The sequence below is a fragment of the Teleopsis dalmanni genome, chromosome 1 (assembly GCF_002237135.1).
Source record: "Teleopsis dalmanni isolate 2A chromosome 1, ASM223713v2, whole genome shotgun sequence".
NCBI classification, from domain to species: domain Eukaryota; kingdom Metazoa; phylum Arthropoda; class Insecta; order Diptera; family Diopsidae; genus Teleopsis; species Teleopsis dalmanni.
Window position 1 is genome coordinate 182,403,188 of NC_051846.1, and position 19,292 is coordinate 182,422,479.

At 29.0% G+C, this 19,292-nt stretch overlaps 5 protein-coding genes across 8 annotated transcripts; 2 read left to right on the plus strand and 3 right to left on the minus strand.

The window, feature by feature from the left end:
- Positions 1-370: 370 nt before the first annotated feature.
- LOC119670591 lies at positions 371-1,256 on the plus strand. The gene is made up of 2 exons (XM_038080913.1): positions 371-893; positions 979-1,256. Exons 1-2 carry the CDS (start codon positions 539-541, stop codon positions 1,215-1,217), a joined length of 594 nt encoding a protein of 197 aa, XP_037936841.1. The 5' UTR covers positions 371-538; the 3' UTR covers positions 1,218-1,256.
- Positions 1,257-2,034: 778 nt separating this feature from the next.
- On the minus strand, positions 2,035-8,423 carry LOC119670588 (cell division cycle and apoptosis regulator protein 1-like). The gene is made up of 12 exons (XM_038080909.1): positions 7,709-8,423; positions 6,654-6,883; positions 6,089-6,592; positions 4,965-5,373; positions 4,446-4,545; positions 4,115-4,377; positions 3,850-4,038; positions 3,258-3,781; positions 3,016-3,188; positions 2,712-2,947; positions 2,545-2,636; positions 2,035-2,485 (listed from the first exon to the last, which is right to left on the minus strand). Exons 1-12 carry the CDS (start codon positions 8,312-8,314, stop codon positions 2,098-2,100), a joined length of 3,714 nt encoding a protein of 1,237 aa, XP_037936837.1. The 5' UTR covers positions 8,315-8,423; the 3' UTR covers positions 2,035-2,097.
- A 530-nt stretch (positions 8,424-8,953) lies between these two features.
- LOC119670590 (stomatin-like) lies at positions 8,954-12,139 on the minus strand. 3 transcript variants are annotated; one of them, XM_038080912.1, is made up of 5 exons: positions 12,044-12,139; positions 11,814-11,964; positions 10,087-10,293; positions 9,868-10,033; positions 8,954-9,064 (listed from the first exon to the last, which is right to left on the minus strand). In XM_038080912.1, the coding sequence occupies exons 1-5, from the start codon at positions 12,099-12,101 to the stop codon at positions 8,963-8,965; spliced, it is 684 nt and encodes a 227-aa protein (XP_037936840.1). In that variant the 5' UTR covers positions 12,102-12,139; the 3' UTR covers positions 8,954-8,962. The 3 variants fall into 3 exon arrangements, with proteins under 3 accessions (XP_037936840.1, XP_037936838.1, XP_037936839.1); XM_038080910.1 differs by having other exon boundaries at positions 10,087-10,452; XM_038080911.1 differs by having other exon boundaries at positions 10,087-10,452; positions 11,814-11,981; positions 12,044-12,131.
- Positions 12,140-12,319: 180 nt separating this feature from the next.
- LOC119670593 (stomatin-like) lies at positions 12,320-14,745 on the plus strand. Its single transcript, XM_038080914.1, has 6 exons — positions 12,320-12,423; positions 13,642-13,792; positions 13,865-14,054; positions 14,128-14,303; positions 14,356-14,521; positions 14,589-14,745. The coding sequence occupies exons 1-6, from the start codon at positions 12,381-12,383 to the stop codon at positions 14,682-14,684; spliced, it is 822 nt and encodes a 273-aa protein (XP_037936842.1). The 5' UTR covers positions 12,320-12,380; the 3' UTR covers positions 14,685-14,745.
- A 73-nt stretch (positions 14,746-14,818) lies between these two features.
- LOC119670594 (aminoacylase-1A-like) lies at positions 14,819-18,485 on the minus strand. Of its 2 annotated transcripts, none has more exons than XM_038080915.1 (7): positions 18,409-18,485; positions 18,007-18,116; positions 16,011-16,355; positions 15,654-15,800; positions 15,311-15,594; positions 15,120-15,253; positions 14,819-15,053 (listed from the first exon to the last, which is right to left on the minus strand). In XM_038080915.1, the coding sequence occupies exons 2-7, from the start codon at positions 18,089-18,091 to the stop codon at positions 14,849-14,851; spliced, it is 1,200 nt and encodes a 399-aa protein (XP_037936843.1). In that variant the 5' UTR covers positions 18,092-18,116; positions 18,409-18,485; the 3' UTR covers positions 14,819-14,848. The 2 variants fall into 2 exon arrangements, with proteins under 2 accessions (XP_037936843.1, XP_037936844.1); XM_038080916.1 differs by having other exon boundaries at positions 18,395-18,413.
- Positions 18,486-19,292: the final 807 nt, after the last annotated feature.

Sequence of the window (19,292 nt, forward strand, 5' to 3'; positions counted from 1 at the left end):
CAGCAATTGCTCATAATGTTTGTAGGTAACGTAGCTTAAAAAAGAAACAATAATAAATTATATAAAATTGTATTGAACAACATCATCTATATACGTAAAAGAAAGTCATGTTAGTTAGACCACTTATAACTCAAGAACGGCTGGACCGATTTTAATTATCTTTGATTTGTTGGAATCGTCTCCGCTCCGAATAGCAGAATACATTATAAAATATTGGGAAAATCCACTAATTTTAGCAAAAATAATAAATTTGTAAATTCTGTTTCAAACTGTTGACAGTTCGACAGTTTGAGTAATATTGATTTCCTTTTAAATTTTTTTTTCAAATATTTCAAATATTTCAAATTTCAAATATAATAAATTCAAATATAATAAATAAATATGAGCTGAAAGTATTGATATGTTTGTTTTGTGCGAGTGCCAGATTCACCATTATATTGAATCATTGCAACCTGTTGAAGATGCACAACATAAATTCTTGCAAATATAGTTCATGGGCAATATGATAGAATAACTTGAACGGCGTCAAGAGAATGAAATGAAAATAGCAATTCTTCAAGATCTGCAGCAACTACTTCATGAACAGCATGCATTGGTCAGGCTGTTCAAGACTGCGTTGGAGCGCATGCCACATGATAACTACAAAGTTGTGATCAGATCGGATAAACGACCAGGAGAAACACATGAACGCAAATTTAACGCTCCAACAATAGATGAAGTTGCAATCCTGATCGTTGGAGAAAACTTGAACACACGCGATATTGTGCTTACACGTCGCGATTCTGGGCAACTGCAACAAATATATGAAACACACCGTTCATATGACCCACTGGTGTTTTGGCAAGAAGATGATGGATATCACTTCAATATAAAAATGATAAACCCATTGAATGGTGGGTATCAACATCATAGTTTTCAATTCAGAATACAGAAGTGAGTCTTACTTCTAAGATACTAATTTTACTGTTTTTAAATCAGGTGAGGAAACTACCAAGAAAATTAGTTCGTGTAATCCAAAATGGAAAGAAATTGTTCAAATGCTGCTTCCTGGACAGACATCAAGTGATCGGCACGACATCACTGCACGTGTATTCAAGCACAAAATTCGATCGCTGGTGAATCTAAAATTTAATATAACATTCATTGACTGTTACGCGGTACGAAGTTCGCGGGGTCACCTAGTTTTACATATAAATAACATTTTAAATACACGATAACGTTTTAAAACTGTATGAGAATGAAGTTACGTGTAAACGTTCACACTAAAGCATATTATTTTGCAATATTTTTAATAAAATAATTATATCACTTGGTATATATGTAAAACATGAAATGTAAAACATAATTCTTAATATTAAAAAATTTTGTTTTGAACAGTCTAAATAATAAGTCTTAGCGTCATGAAGACTCTATATAACACAATTAGTGGTCTTGCATGATAACTAAATGAATTATACTTAGAAGAAACGCCTTGTGTCATTGTTATAATTGCTTTTAAACAAACTACAGGCAATAAAAGGCTATGGGAGGATGTTTTTTTCTGGTTTAATCTAAAACTCTGGCAATAATCATTTGATGATATCCTCTCAATAATTAATGAGTTTATTTAATTTAGTTAAAGCTTGGCAGCGCTAATGAATATGGATAAGATTGTATTTTATTTGGATCAGTTTTTATTACAAAATGATACTTCAGATATCATTATGTCTTGTGAGCAGTACTAAATAAATAGTTAAAATGTTTTCGAAAAATTTGTATGTTTGGTATTTGTATTATTTATTTTTATCAAAATATAACTACAGTTTTCATATAATCCTAAGTAAGTAACCTTTGAATATATTAATATTGTAATTTAACAAATATTAATTCTTTTTTAATAATTTGTTTAAGTAAAACCCAAAAAACAGATCTGATTGATTCCAACGAAGTCCAAAAATTTATTTTATTTTATTTAACAATAAACAATAAAGGTTGAACTTGCTTTTAGGTTTTTATAAATAATTTTATTAGATTTTATTTCTTAAAAATTCTTAATCGTTAAGTTTATTGAAAAAATTCAATGTAATAAGTTAAATATTATGTATACAAGATAGTAAATTATTTTTTACCGGAAACGACTTTCACGTTTTTGTCAGGAATGTTTTCATCTGGTTTCTTACCATCAGGTTTACCAGCGTCGTGATTTGTTTTAATTTTATTTTTGTCGACAGCTTTCTTTTGCTTGTCATCACTCTTATTAGATTCTTTTTGTTTGTTTTTTTCTTTGTCCTTTATGTCTTTACATTCTTTGTCCTTGGGGTCTTTGGACTCTTTGTCCTTGGTATCTTTAGACTCTTTGTCCTTTGTGTCTTTCGAATCTTTCTCCTTGATGTCTTTCGACTCTTTGTCCTTTGTATCTTTAGACTCTTTTTCCTTGTTATCTTTAGATTCTTTTTCCTTAGGTTTTTCTTTTTCCTTATCTTTATCAGTTTCTTTTTCGCGTCCACTACAATATTTAATTAATTAAAATACAATATACATTTTTTCATATTTATTAGTACCTACCTTTCATGCTTCTCCTTTTCTTTTTCACGGAAATATGGTTGAACGCGGTTATAAATGAATTGTATTGTAGCCTGTTGATCACGATATTTACGCTAATGAATAGAGTCAAAAATTTATGAAAATAAATACCAAAATAATTTTCCTTTATACATTAATTATGTACTTACATTAACACCATTAAGTTCTTGATGAACGTCTGATAATTTTCTATTTAAAGACTTAACATCTGATTGAAGATCTTTAACTTTGCTGTTTGATTTTGTATGCTCTTTATTTAACTCAGTATGGGATTTGAGTAAATCATTATGCAGCTTTTCTAAATCGGAATAATTCTTTTCAGTACGTTTAATTTGTTCCATAAGTTTTCCAACGTGCACCAAAGCACCATTGTAACTGATTAGACCTTTGAATAAACAATAATAGTGTAAATTTATACTCATTTTATATTATGGATAGAAATTTTAAACATACCATCACTTGCACTAGTTGCTTTCGAAGATTGTTTACTAACAACTTTTTCATTAAGAATCGAATCATATTTATTATTTCCTAATGCAATGTCCTTAAGTTCATCCTCTGGTATGTCATCTGCATCTTGTAAAGTTGGTGGCGCATCGAGGGATTCTTCTTTGTCAGTTATTTTGCTAAAATATGAAATATTTTTTTTTCACATAAAATCTTTTCTGTATTAGAATAGTTATTAATTAATATACCGATAATATATTTGATGAGCTGACACTTTTTCTAGAACAGCACGTATTTGCCCACGTGAAAGGTTCAGACCCAATACAGAAAATAAAGCCTCTATATCTTTTTGAAACAAATAACCACAATGAGTTACATCAAAATATATGAAGGATAATAACAGATGTGGTTTAACGATAACCATTTTCTTTTCAACAGAACTTTCCTTAGCTTTGTCTTTATCTTTTGCAGAACTATTTTCTTTGTCCCTAATAGTACTTTCTTTTTCTTTTTCTTTCTCTTTTACATTAGTGTTATCTGCTTTACGTTTTCGTTCATTATTTGGTTTTGTTGATTTCTCGTCAGTAGTGGTAGTACTAGACTTTTCTGTAGGAACATCCTTACTACTTTCATCTTTAACAGACTCATTATTCTCATCCTTAGCTTCAGTTTCTTCCACTTTCTTACCTTCATACAAGTATAGTTCTTTATAAATAGTAAAACCAAAGTCACGCATCAACATTTCATTAAAAAGTTCCGCAAATAAGGAAAGCTAAATGAATGCAGTTAAAACGAATATATGCAAAATTTTTAAAAACTTGGTAAGTTATATATTATTACCTCAAAGAAACGTTCTTTTGCATCATCTGGACTGTAATCTAGTAAAACTGATAACGACATTACAGAGCAATCAAATTTGCCATTCTTGGCAGCCTTGTTTGGATGAACAATAACATGTGGTTCACTGGGCAAACTGTAACGACGTATTAATTGATTCTTTTCTCTTTCATTGAATTCATTATTAGTATCCTACAAAAAAAAAAAAAAAAATAACAGTAGTTATATAGCATAGTAGTTATATTGGAAAAAATTTCTTATATACTACCTCTGGATTTTTGCTTGAATCATATTCATCCAATATTAATATATCATTCATATCTACGTCCATCATGCCATCTTCTTGTTCATCATTTTCTTCTGTTTTTTCTTCAATAATTTCGACGTCATCTTCATCCTCTTCTTTATCAATATTCTCATCATTGTCTTTTGATGTTTCTACATTCTTACTTGAATTCTTGTTTGCGATTTCCTCAGCTTTTTCAGCATTGATTGCTTTAGCTAAGCGTCCCATAAGCATACTTCGTATACCTATTAATATAAAGATGTACATAGAAAAAACTATTTTATAAATAAAAAAAAAAATAAATGTTTTATACCTTTCGATGGCAAGTTGCGTGCCATTAATTCATCTTTAATATTTTTCACCTTCATATTCTTCAAATCTAATTTTGAATAATGAGTGGGTTGTAACCCTTCCTGAAATATTAAAATTCTATTAAAATTAGTTTTAATATTCTGAAACGCAGACATTATATGTAAAAACATATTATTATTGTCTTATACTGCCAATTCAGTCGTTTAAAAAAAATTGTGAATATGAACACATTAGGTTCCTCTTGAAATTTCACAGTGAAATGTACCAAAAAAGGCAGTAATTTGTATTTGGAAGTAATAACATAGAAAACTTGTGCTGTGACTAATTAACGCAACATTTAGTTAGGTATGCACATATATGTTCGTTAAAATAATAAATTTGATATGCGTAGACCGCAAATGAATTGCTATTATAGCAAAATTTCATAGGTCTCCTTGGTGTAAAAATTGGTAAAACATTAACTAATATGTAAGCTTAATACTAATTGTTTATATTAAAACTAAAATTAGTGAATCTGTGCCTTTTCGATATTGTTATCATCACCATCAGACGATATATCCAGGTTGGTCTGTGTAACTTCGGCATCCATTCCATCATTCGCTGCATCAGCATTAATGTCATCGGTACTCTCGTTCTCAACTTTACTGTCTGTTTCGGTAACTGAATTATTTGCCAACGTTGAATTTCCAGCTGGAGAAGCATCCTCAACTTCTAAAGCAACTGTTGATTTAGCAGCTGCTATTTTGCGTGCAATTACATTTTCCACCGATGTTTTGTATGTTTCCGCCAAATTTTGCCATTGAGTTGTAGTTGGCATACACGAATGAACATCAGGTACAAAAATAACCACAGTTTCCACACGTGGAGGTCCATCTTTCTTTTTGTGCTTATAATCTGTACGATGATAGTGAAGTTCCATGAACCGATACCTATGTTAAATAAGTAAAGCAGGATCAGGGTAGTAGAAGTGAAGCAGTCCCGTGAATTAAGAGCATCAGCGTCAGATGCAGCAAAAAACATCGATGGGAAAGTCGTATAATATAATTGTCGCAATAATTATGTCAAATATTAAGCAGGCAGCAACGACGTTCAACAATAAAATTGAAATTCATTAAGATGTTGATTTTTGTTGTTGTTGTTGTTGTTCCCATCCAAACATCATTATCCACATTCAAATTATGATTTTTTTGAGTTTAAATTTAATAAATAATGTATTCACCAAATGAAATGGTGATTAAATATGTTATTGGTCGCGTTAACAAACATGGAAAAAGAAAGAAAAAAATCATAAAGTGTTTGACAATTTGATATGCTAATTATTAAAAAGAAACAAATCAAATAGATTTACGCAGTTGTTTAGCTGAAATTATCAAAATTTATGCAATTAGCTCAGACAACGTTGTAAAAAATTCCTATTACCTTATCTAATTCCAATTTAAATAAACTTTGTTCGGCTATATTAGTTTAAAAATACTCACACTGTGTATTTATGTATAAGTAAATAATTTTGAAAAATAATTAAATAAAATTAAAACAATACATTTACACAGCTTTGACACTAAAAACCTAACATCTAAGTATGTTCCGAACGCTTAAATAGACTTAAACTCAATCGTAACTTTAATATTTTTGCAAAATACATACCATTGGGTACAGTTTGATAAATCAATGCCAGTAAGAGCCTTACATGTCCTGATAGCAGTACGTATAAGTACTGAAGGATCTTTATCAGGATTTTTACCATCCATAGATGGACTCCATGGCCCCCCAATGGCCATTGGCTCATGACGACCGCGTGTGCCCACTAAAAAGCTTATAAGACGCGATGGATGTACTAAATGCTGTGCATTTTCACTTTCATCATTCTCAAAGCATTTTTGATACATCTCAGCGATTGGTGGCAAAGCCATTAACATAACTTTAGCAGTGTAAAGATAGTCAACATCATTTGGTTCAAGCTCCTCTGGTTTAGATTCAAAAGGTGTCTCTACAATTTTATGCATTATATGAAATTGACAAGGACGACGTAAAGAAAATGGATTATCTGGAGTAAAAGCTTCGGACCATTTAAGACTTGCGTTAAAAAAGTCAGATGGTATGTAGAGATTATTGAAACGTTCACGTATCTCTTGGATGTCGGCATTTTTGCTAAATAATAAAATATAAATTCATTAATAATTGTTTTATATAAATTTATAAATGTACGTACTATACTAAATTTGATCTTGGTATTTGCACCATATAACGAGGAATAACTCGTGGTCTACGACCTTTTACAATAGCACGATGAGGACTACGTTCCTTCTCACGTTCCTTTTCTCTTTCGCGTTTCAAATCATCGCGATCTCGCTCACTACGAGAAACTGCACTACGTGTCGATGAAATAACTTCTCGATTGCGATCAGTATCCTCTCGACGACGTTTACGATCACTTTCGACCTAAAAATAAAAGCTTTACTTAATACAAAGATATTAGAATATAACAATCTATAAATCATATCATAAACTTGTAAATTTTTCGTAAACATTTTGTCAATGTCGATGAATGACAATATAAAAAGTAAAAGGCATCAAGATTTTTATTATTAAAGCATAGTAATACAAGCATATATTGCCTCTAAAATAACTTCAATTTATTATTTAAATGCTCGTGATTAAATATTTTATACACATCTTATCTATATTAAAACGAACGTTTGAATATTTTTGGACATCCCCTTGTTATAATATCTCGTCGTGATGAAAAAATCAAAAATGGAAATAACTATAAAAGTAAATATACATATAAAAACTAAAAAAACTTAGTTACTAAGCTTGCATTTAGCACAAAACAACTTAGAAAGTTTGTAAGTTACATATATGTTTAGTGTTTAAACTTAATTACCATATTATTATTATCTAATGTTACACTTAATAAAAGTTCTCAGCAATACACTATAAAACAAACACGAATGTTGTGTAGGAACTACACATTTACATATATGTATGTTGTGGTTGAAGCTTTTAAAACTAATTATTATTAATATAATCCTATAGATTTTCATTTTATAAAAGATACGTCTACGTTAAGTAAAATTATCATTTGCACAACTGTTGACTTATTAAAAATGTTACATTTGAAAGTTATAACACAATTCATGCATTAATATTTCAGTTAATAACAACAAAGCATGCAGAAAAATAACATCTTATTTTTAAACTTTCGCTTTAATAAAGAAAATTAAAAATATCATTTTATTATATATGTGCTGTCATTTAACTTACATCATCCCTATCACGAGAACGACGTATCGGTTCACGACGCTCTCTATCACCACGCCCATGACGATCGCGAACTGGACTCGATCTTCTGGGCGAGTTGAAATTTTGATGATCATATTCGTTCGGTGGTGGTACTGCATTATAACCAGAACCTTTGCGGCCGCTACCAGTGCTGGTGCCCATCAATGGTGGAGGTTGCGCTTGTGAACCCATTAATTGAATACGCGTAGCATTCCACTTATAATTACCAGTAGTTGCAAACGATGCTTCAAAGAGTACGCGATCACCTAACTTGGGTATTTGGCCCTTACAAACGTTGCGATAAAATATGACTTCGTCATTAACTAAACCACAGTCGTTATTAATTTTCGTAACAGTTCCAATCGAATTATAGTGTTGTGATTGGCCGCCACCTCCAGTATTTGAAAAAGCCACTGGATTTAAACCACGTTGGGGATATCCTACCGAACCGTTGTTAGATTGGTAATTACCACCCCCATAGCCGCTTTGTTGTTGCATAAACATTTGTTGTTGAGAATATGATTGCACTTGATTTTGCATCATATTATTTCTCTGCCATGGAGAACTATTTTGTCCACCAAACGACATAATTATACTTAACACAAATTTTAATCAAACCTCTAGAAATTTTACTAAAAAAATGTGTATGCGAAAATCGCCGCTTTTCTAGATAATGTCTTTTTCGATTAATCGATAAACTTACTTGTTCTTGATGAATTATTTCTTTTCTTCTAGATGTGGCACTTTAGTTCTGTCAAAACATAACTATTACAAAAATTCTTAAAAAATTTAATAAAACTGTATTAATATATTAAAGCTAATTTATTTTGAATTATGCTTAAAATGACAATTTTAATATTTCAATATTCAATTCGTCGTTATTGAATTTTTTTATTATTTCGATTAAAAAAGTAAATTCATACTTTTATTCGCAAAATTATATAAAAAATTAATTTTACATGGGTAATCGGAGTATGTCGGTAACTATCATAGTAGCTGCTTTCATTTGCGTACAGTATAATTAAAATAAATAATATTAATAATTAAGTTCAACGCTTCATAACAATGAAAATTAGAATCAGATGGTAATGTAACGGTGGTTTTGTAAAATAAGTCAAATATTATATATATTTCCTTTACCCCATTTACCCTGTTTTAATATTTTTGCTTTTATATATAGTGATTTTCTTGAGATTGAAGCAAATTTTTTTTATTAATACACTATTTATATATTTTTTAATTTTTAAATAGATTATTTAGAAAATCAGTCGGGAATGGAAATATAATTGTATGATTTCTCTCTCCAGCAATTGCGCATAATGTTTGTAGGTAACGTAGCTAAAAAAAGAAATAATAATAAATTAAATAAAATTGTATTGAACAACATCATTTTACATATAAAATAACATTTTAAATATATGATAACGTTTTAAAACTGTATAAGAATGAAGTTACGTGTAAACGTTCATAATGAAGCATATTATTTTGCAATATTTTTAATAAAATAATTATATCACTTTGTACATATGTAATACATATGTTACTCAAATTATTTATTTTTTATGACTATTTTTTAATATCATCGTTTGTAAATATACATAATAGGAATTCAGAAAATCACGATCACACTACCAAATTGAACAATTTAGTCATTTATATGTTCAATTAAGTCAATTTTGCAAAAGTTATTAATAAAAACATACAACTTGATCTAATAGTTGATACTTGAAGTGAATATAATTTTAAAATACCTATAATAAATATAAATGTACAATAGTATAAAATAACATTATCCCAAAACATTTACTCTAATAAAGACAATTTTGATAACATTTCGGCTATTAAAATTGAAAATACAATCAGCGCGAGACAATATAATAATATAATCGTTTATAACATATTTTAGATTATGTAATGATAAAAGATGAAATATTAAAGTAAATTTTATTATAATCTAACAAATACATTCAAAAAATAAGGGTAGTAACAATTATATAAATCGGTAACCTCAAGTTTATATAAATTTTAACGATCTTAACTTTTTTTTGTATAAAGAGTACTCACGTAAACGTTTTAACGCCTTTTACCATAAACTGCGTTAAGGTCCATAAATAAAAAATATTTAATGTACATATAATTACCTGGACGGTCATCGTATTCTCAGACATTATATCTGATGCTTCCTTAAGTGTTAATGACGCTTTTAATTCACCTTCAGCAGCAACGATTTTTGCTTTAGCCATGCGAATAGCTTCTGATTCTGCTGCCAATGCTCTTTGTAAATCACGTGGTATGCGAACGTCTTTACTAAAAAGCATTCTTATTATGAAAGAAAATTTAAAATTTATAAAGCATATTACATTTCTACGTGTTCTACTTTAACTCCCCATGGAGTAGTACCTTCATCTAATATTACACTAACTTCATTCGCAATTGCCTCCCTATCAGTTAAAAGTTCTACAAGCATTTTAGTTCCAGCAACTTTTCGTAAAGTAGTTTGTGCTAATAACTGTGTTGCCTTTCCTACACGTTCCACCTGTATTACTGCCAACAAAGGCTTTTCAATTCTATGAAAAACAACAGCATCACAATATATAGTAACTGAATCTTTTGTTAGAATTTCTTGAGGCGGTACATCAAGCGAGAAAGTGCGCAGATCAATTTTCAGGAAATCATCGATACATGGCAAATAAAATACTAAGCCAGGACCGTAAGTTTTATCTTCTCTATGAAAATTCAACAAATATCATAATAATACTATAATCACTATATTCATTATATAACAATATTCATAAAATAATAAAAAATCAAACATAAATATAATATTTCATTTCTAAAATAGTGGCATGAAATTATATGAATTTTTTAAATATATTTAATCTGTGTAAACCACTAATTACTTAAAATTTTAATATTTTATGTTATATATTAGTAGTATAGCTTAATTATTTTATAATAACATAACCTATTTTAAGAGATAAAGAATTTTCGTAAACTTTTGATAATACGCGAAAAGCTTGTAGATGCCAGCGATAAAAGGGCTACTATGAAAAATATACCATTGTCCCCAATATAATCAGTAGTTAAGACATATGGAATATATTAGCAAAATTGTATATTTGTAGAATTACAAAACACTTTAAAAAAAACGACAGGTCTTCGATCTTTGAGTTTAGTTTTAATGATTTTCTTAAAAAGGATACTATATAACAAGTTAAGAACAAATAAACGATTGGTGAAGACAATAGGTTTACATGTTACTTAAGGCTGGTGGGAATGTGCTCATCATAAATTATGCGTCATATCTTATGTAGTATATAACACAATTATGTAAACCACCTTATATCACCTTTGTAAACAGCGTACCCAACGAATTACTTTAACTACAGGGGAATCAGACCTCTTGGTATTTGCAGGAGAGATTTTCCGTCCGGACATGAGGACATGTTTTTAGTGGATTAAAGCTCCATACTGACTTTGGTTATCGATGCTTTTGAGTCCTCGTTAAAAAAAACAGGGGGCATCAGACTAAAAGCAACTACACAGGTCCTTTGAAGCTAATGTGCGGTAAACGTTAGAAATTCACATAGCTTCATTAATGACACCTTTTACGATGTTATTCATACTGGGCGCGGTTTCAAACTACATGATACCTTTCATGTAATTTATTTAATCTATTTAAATTCAGAGCGCACAGTTTTTTGTTAAATTTTTTGTCCTCACATTGCATTTAAAACAAATCATTAGCTGTAAGTTTTTTAGTGACATTGACATACTTTATAGAATTAATAATTAGAAGGGCTTGCAAACCCTGATATCAAAAGGGTAAAAAAATATGTTTGAACAAAACAGGTGTTTGAAAACGTAGGCATCTAGAAGAAGTCATAGAGTATTGTAATGACATCGAGATATCTTATAATATATGCATTTATGAGAGATACTGATTAGTCGATAGACAAGACTAGTCGACCAGTTGTTGAAAAATATTAAGTTAAGTTTGAAATTCAAAACAGGCCGTTATTGCTACTTAATTAAGTAAATTAAATTGCAAATGATTTAGTGCCAACATTATGAAATTTAGAAATACCTTAAACGTCCGAGTCTGAATATCACTACACGCTCATATTCTTTTGGACATATCCAAACATAAGCCATTGATATTGGAAATGTTACCACCATTAAAAGAATTGACAAAATATATAATAGCTGCTCACTTAAATTAGACTCTTGCCTTTCGCCTTAAAAAGAGATTGAACTATATATCTTTTACATAAAGTATATAAATAATAATTGAATTAACAAATAATTGACTCTTACTTGTTATAATATTTCGACTATCAAACTCATGTAAATCATGATATACACTCATGTTCATTGTTAATTAATTGTTAATATATATATATATATATATTTTTTTTTTAATATATGTGTCAATATAGTTTTTTCAGCACACTTGTTTTAAAAATATATTCAAATTTATTAGAATATATAGTTTACGAATCATTTTTAACAAAGCGAGCGAAGACGAAAAGAATTGTATTCGAATATTGTTATGATTGTTATTTAATTGAAAACTATATATATGTGTATATACATTTCTATATATATGTTTTATATTAATAATAAATGATAACTATATTTTTTTATTTCATAAATGGAACATATACAAGCTCAAGATAATAGGCACATTAAAACAAGTAAGTAGCATTTATTTCATATTAAGAGGAGTGCTTTCATGCTACTGTTTATTCGTCTATTGTACTACATTACATTTCTTAGTCTATCTGGTTAGACTTGCCACTTATTAATAATATAGATGTTTAACTGGATGTCTTCTACAGATAATACTGCACTTCAATTAATTTTAGGGGCACTTTAATTTTTCTTTGATTAATATTTACCATTATGATTAGACACTGTTTTTTTACAAATTTGAACCAAAACAAATTAAATGATTGATCCTTTTCTGTAAAAATATGTTGACAAATAAAAAGAACTAGTTTAACAGATCTGAGATTCTTCTTGTAAAGTAAAATATTAAATATTTATTTCATAGGAATAGGACTAAACGGGGTACCAGCTCCCAACGGAGCAGAGTACTGCGACCATGGTTGATCTTTTGTGCTGCAACAGACCCTAACCGAACAGAAGACATATCGCTTTCCGAATGACAGCCAGAATGTTCACCGTTGAGGACCCCCTAATGTTAGAAGGGGAGAGTAGGTCTCGACCCAGTGACCTCCTTCTGGTTCAGATCATGGCTGGGCAGTCTTAGAGAATGTGACTGGAAGTTTCGTCTGCTTCTAAGCAGAGTCGACAATCTATCTTTTCGGACAGGCCCATTTTTTTAAGATGATAACGCAGTCCATGGTGACCCGGTTAATATCCCACTAGCAACCTTAATTCTATTCTGCTGAAGAAGGATACTTTACCATAACTGACGATTACCTGGAATGTCGCGCCAGTAGTGACTTTTCTCGGCTGCAAAACATTTATCAAACAGAGACCTAGTTGTAGACGAATATGGCTCCGGTTCACAGATTTGAATGGCAGATCTTGACCTTGCACGACTGACCAGGCACCCAGCAAAGTATCACTTTGTTTTTGCTTGCCAGCTGCTACAGCGTGTCATAAGATTTATTTATTTCATTCATTATTGTTGAAGCTAGCTGAATCAGTGCACTTGAGCACTTTTGATCTCTAATAATTGCGAGGTTTCTTAATTTTTTAGAACACTCTCTCTCTCTCTTGTAGGCTTTAATTTTCAATTTCATAATATTTCTAGGCCACAGTATGGTAGATCTATGGAGATTTTATTGCGTATGGGACCATAATTTTTAGTTTGTGTACTACAGTTACATAAAAATATATATACCATATACTTTTAAAACACTAATTCATTTCTATTTATTTAGCTGAAAATGATCCTCCAAAGCTGATTGAACAGATTTGTTTTATTATTTCCATGTTATTGGTTGTGCTAACTTTCCCATTATCGATGATATTTTGTCTTACTGTCCTACCTGAGTATGAAAGAGCTGTAATACTTCGATTGGGACGGTTAAAGTAAGATATGTTGCATATATTTAATGTGGAATGATAAATATTTTCAAATAATATGTTGAAATGTTTGAATAGAAAGGGTGGTGCACGCGGTCCCGGATTGGTGTTTATATTACCATGCATTGATACACTTTATCGCGTAGATTTACGTACCAGTTCATACCATGTAGCACCTCAAGAAATTCTTACCAAGGATTCCGTAACCATTTATGTTGATGCAGTTATTTATTATAGAATGAAAGAACCATTGAAAGCAGTTATACAAGTGATATATAATTTATATATAATATATTTATTCAAAATATTATAATATAATTATGTTTTTTCTTTACTGATAGATCGCTGCAGCAGAAGAATCGACCAAATTACTATCGCAAACAACACTTCGCAAGGTTACTGGTACTAAAATGCTAATGGAAATGCTATCTGAAAAAGAATCTCTATCAATTGATATTGAACATATATTAGATGAGATAACAGATCGTTGGGGTGTTAAAGTAGAACGTGTTGAAATGTAAACTGCATTATTCAATATAATATATATATTCAAAAATATTTAATTTTAGTAAAGATGTCCGACTACCATTAGAATTACAGAGAGCTATGGCCGCTGAAGCAGAAGCTACACGAGAGGCTAAAGCAAAAATTGTTGCAGCTGAAGGTGAATTAAATGCAGCCAGGTTTTTAAAAGAAGCGTCAGATGTAATGTCACAAAATCCAATATCGCTACAGGTTATTTCATTATTCACTAACGTTCTGAAATTGTATATTATTAAATATATATTTAATAACTTTTTAGTTACGTTATCTACAAACACTTGCTTCAATATCACAAGAAAGAAATTCTACAACGGTTTTCCCATTTCCGATCGATTTCTTGCAAGTACCAAAGTGATGTTTGTTTCTTTATTTTCAGTGTAAAGTGTTTTATTTAATATATTACAATAATTTTTATATAAGTATATATTTTATATTCACAAAAATTTATAAAACACAAAAAAATTATTTAATGTCTTTTATAACTTTTTTAAACATAAATTTATTTCAGTTAACTTGTTCTCAAGCATTCACCACAGCTGGTATTATTTTTTTATAAATTTCAATTCCTCTTAAATATGTATCAGCTTTGATGAACTCATCATGATCATGTAAAAGAACTGGTGTGTTATTCATGGGTGAGAAACCAATGGCAGGTATACCGGCTTCGCGCACATAACGACTATCAGTTCCACCAGGAAAAACTAATATATTAACATTTAGTTTTCTGAAAGAAATTTGAAAACATTAATCTCCAGTTTACATTACTTATCATTTCTCTTTTGCTATTTACAAATCATCTATGGCTTTTTTAAACCCAATCCAAAATGGATTTGTTGCATCGGTTTTTGTCAGTGGCACTTTTGGTTCCTTTTGTTCGAATTCTAATTCAATACCTCCTCCGATTTCAGCACACCATTTACGTACCTGAAACAGAAATAAGATTATATGTTTGTTGTATAACAAAATAAAGCTTTAACCGACTTGATTCTCAAATTCTTTATGATCCACTGTAATCGCTAGACGTATATCGAAACAAGCTTCTAAAAGTGGAGGAATAACATTACTTTGTACGCCGCCATGTATTTTTGTCAAGTTAACAGTAGTCACATCACCAATTGTTAGTGAACTATCTGATTCTAGACGTTTCGATTCTTGTTCTCTAAGGGTCATCATTTTGTTCAGTATATACTGAAGCTTCTCACCTACAGTATTTTTAAGCAAAAGTGAACCGTGACCGGCATTACCACTTATTTTAAAATTAATTTCTGAAAAAGTATTTAATATCACTTTCGAAACATTTGTACATTTATATTAAAGAACTCACGCCAAATACTTCTTTCGGCATAATAAATTCTATAAATATCATCAACCGAAGCCAAACCTTCATCTAAAGAGAATCCAACATTCAGTTTTTTGAAATCATCAGATTTCACAAAGACTTCCATACCAAGATGACCACCGATTTCTTCATCTTTACAATGTTGATATATAATATATATTATACATTATAAAAGTAAATATTAATGTTATCTTATCTTATATAAAAATATAACTTGAAATCATTTTTACAAACATTTTAAGTGAAAAAAGTTTACTTTTAATAGATCTCGTTAAAATAATCTTTTAATTATTTTATGATCTCGTTTTTTATGGTGAGTTGAATTCTTATTGCCCCACTTACCTGGTACATAAGTAATGTGTATAGTTCGCTTCAATGTAACTTTATTCGCTTTCAATGATCGTATGGCTGCTAAGTATTGCATACCAACGCATTTCATATCTTGTGCGCCGCGTGCAAATATGCGACCTTCTTCATCCATATCCGCACTAAATGGTGGATGAGTCCATTTTTCTGGAAATACTGGAACAACATCCATATGAGAGTTTAATATAACCGATGGTAGTTCTGGCTGCTGACCAATCCATGTTATAACAACAACCGGTTTTGTTGGTAATGAAGGATAGTAAACATTGATAGGAAGTTCAAGATCAGCTGCTTGTTTCTTTAAGAACTCAACGCAACTGGCTGAGATTGTAAGCAAAAAAAAGAAAAATAATCATATATATATTTTATCAGATATATTTACTTAGTTAGTTATTAGACAATGTTGTGCTGCGGTTTTAGTTCAGATTATGATTAGATATACATATTATTCTACTTACTGCTTTTAATACTGATATGATGTTTATATAAAGTATTTAAGTTATGTTAAGCATTCTTTAAGCAAACATTGTTTAAAGTATTTATTTTAAGTAAGAATTTAATTGTTCAAGATTATTTCGTTTGTATTATAAAATTATTTTTAGACTATTTTAAGATTAAGATTAAGAAAAAAAGAAAATTTTTGAATTTAAATATATCTTTAAAATTCAACTTATTAAATTTTAAAAGAATTTTTAAAATTAAGTAAAACTTTAAATTTTTGAATAAAAATAAAGTTAGGAGAGTTCTCGGCACCAAACACTTGTCTAAAGCTATGATTAAACAATGCTGTCATGTATCCGGTTTTCGATAATCACTATACCTTATGTCAGAGCACAACAGCAATAAGAAAGGAGTGCTTAATAAGATTACATTGAGTAGTTGACACTGAAAAATTAAACCTTTTTTGAAGTATTAGGTCATATTAAAACTGTTTCATCTAACAGTTCTAACATTGGGTCATTGATTTATGTACTTTTTTCCGGTGCTAGACATGTTATATTCTACAGCTCTTTTTTATGATACTTATGAATTTCTGTTTCGCTGGGTATTACAATTTAACACAAATATGCTATATTGCTCTTTCAAAAACTCTTAAACTCGTTAAGAGGTTAGAACTTAAATGTACTTTTTTTTTGAGTTCTCTCGAAACTTGACAAATATGTATATTTTATTTCGTAAAAAATTGTATGTAAAGAATTTTTTATAGATAATATATAACAAAATTGTGACATTAACACGTTTTTTCAAATAAATATTTTGATATAATATTATTGTTGTTGCTACTTTACGAGAAATAACGCGAAACGGATTGTAAAATTTATATGTATAGATGTAGTTGTTGTAGTGTGTACAATGGAGCTGATTCTTGGGACTAACTTATGCTCGTAGTCAAAATATGCAGCTTATGGTTATTAAAAATTGACAAATGGAAATTTCTATAAAAATCGCTTTTATAAATATTTTCTATTCTTAATAAAGTAACTGATATTTTTTATATATTTAATGTAATAGAATTGTTGGTCCAAACATGCATATTTAAATTTTTCCGTTTCTTTTAGAATGATATATGTATGTTATATGTATGTAACGCTTTTACTTTCGCTTTAGCTTATAGTTCATAATGCATGTTTTTGCATAAACTTTTAGGTTATGTTTTATTTTTTTTAACAGCTGATTTTGATAAACTATTATTGAAATGAATTTTAATTATAATTTTAATTCACATTTAAATAATTTTAACTCACATTATAAAGACATAATGTGTATAGTTTTTTCTTAAATAAAAAAAGGAATTTTTCTCTTCTAAAGATTGCATTGTAATCTGTTCAAATATCTGTATGTTATCCATATATTGCAAGATTTGTCTCAATTATATGTATATAGAGAAGAAAAAAAATTTTTTTTTCAAATAATTTTTAAGTGATTTCATAAAAGTATTAAACTAATAAAAATAAAGGTTTTTTAAACTTACTATAATCGATGTCAGGATGAACACTAGGAATGCGTAAATATTCCCGAAATCTTTGAATTTCTTCATTATTTTCCCACGCGCTCATTTTTATATCGAATATTTTTTAAAATCTACAAATATAAATAAACATTTATGCTAAGATTATCTCTTTAAAATGTTTAAATATTTATTATTGCTTGTATGTGCGTACGCCACTGCGTCAAGAGACGAAAAATGTTTATAAATTTTAACTTTCATTTTGCGTTAATCTAATGAAAACGTCAAGTTAATTAAATTAAATTAAAATTATATATATTAAAATTAATGTAATATTTATACCGACTCAATGCATTTAAATTATTTAAAAATAAATCAATTCTATATCTATGTATTAAAATCAACTATTTACTGTTTAATATTTACATTTAGTTGACTTTAGCGTTTGACCGACCGACCACTTTGCACTCTCGCGATCTTCTCAATGCATGAAAGCAATGGGTTGCCTGCTTTTAAAAAATAACTAAAAATAATATATTAACTTATCAAAATTTTTTCATTTTTTATTGTAGCTCAATTAGATTATATTTATCTGTGTTATGCACGATTTTATTTTATCTTTATTTTTATTAGTTAATTAAGTGGTTTTGTGGTTCTTTATGTAATGATTTGGTCACAATTTGTGACATATATATGCATTGATTTCATTAATAAATTTATTACGTATATATTTGGAATATTTATTAATTTAATTATTATATAAATTAATATAAATGTAATATGTTCTGGTAATTTAATAGTTTTTACAATTTACAAACTGGACAAATTTTTATACAGAACTAAGTCATTGCCCGATAATAAAATGGTGTGTTACATATTAATATTAATTATTTTATACTCTTTACTCTACTATTCTGCAGTTTCATTAAGTGATTTATTCTGACTGATAAGAACTTTAAAAACAACATATTTTTGAACTAGTTTGATGTAGTTTTTTATGACAATATTTTTGAATAATTGAATTATTTGTGTAACTGTCAAATTATAGCGGTTGTTAAACAATTAGTTAAATGTGCTGCCAAACTACCAAAAAAAGTTAAAAAAGTTTGTGATTCTATAATTTTCATATACATATTTAAATATATAGATGAATATTTTTTATATTATTTTAATTGCTAGAAGCTTATCTTTTGACAGAAGACAAACATAGTAGTAGCTGATCATACAATTATGTTTTAGATTTAAATTAAAAATCTCTTCAACCTTCTTGCTGTACAGATATCGTTTTGTAATAATAAAAAGTCAATTTA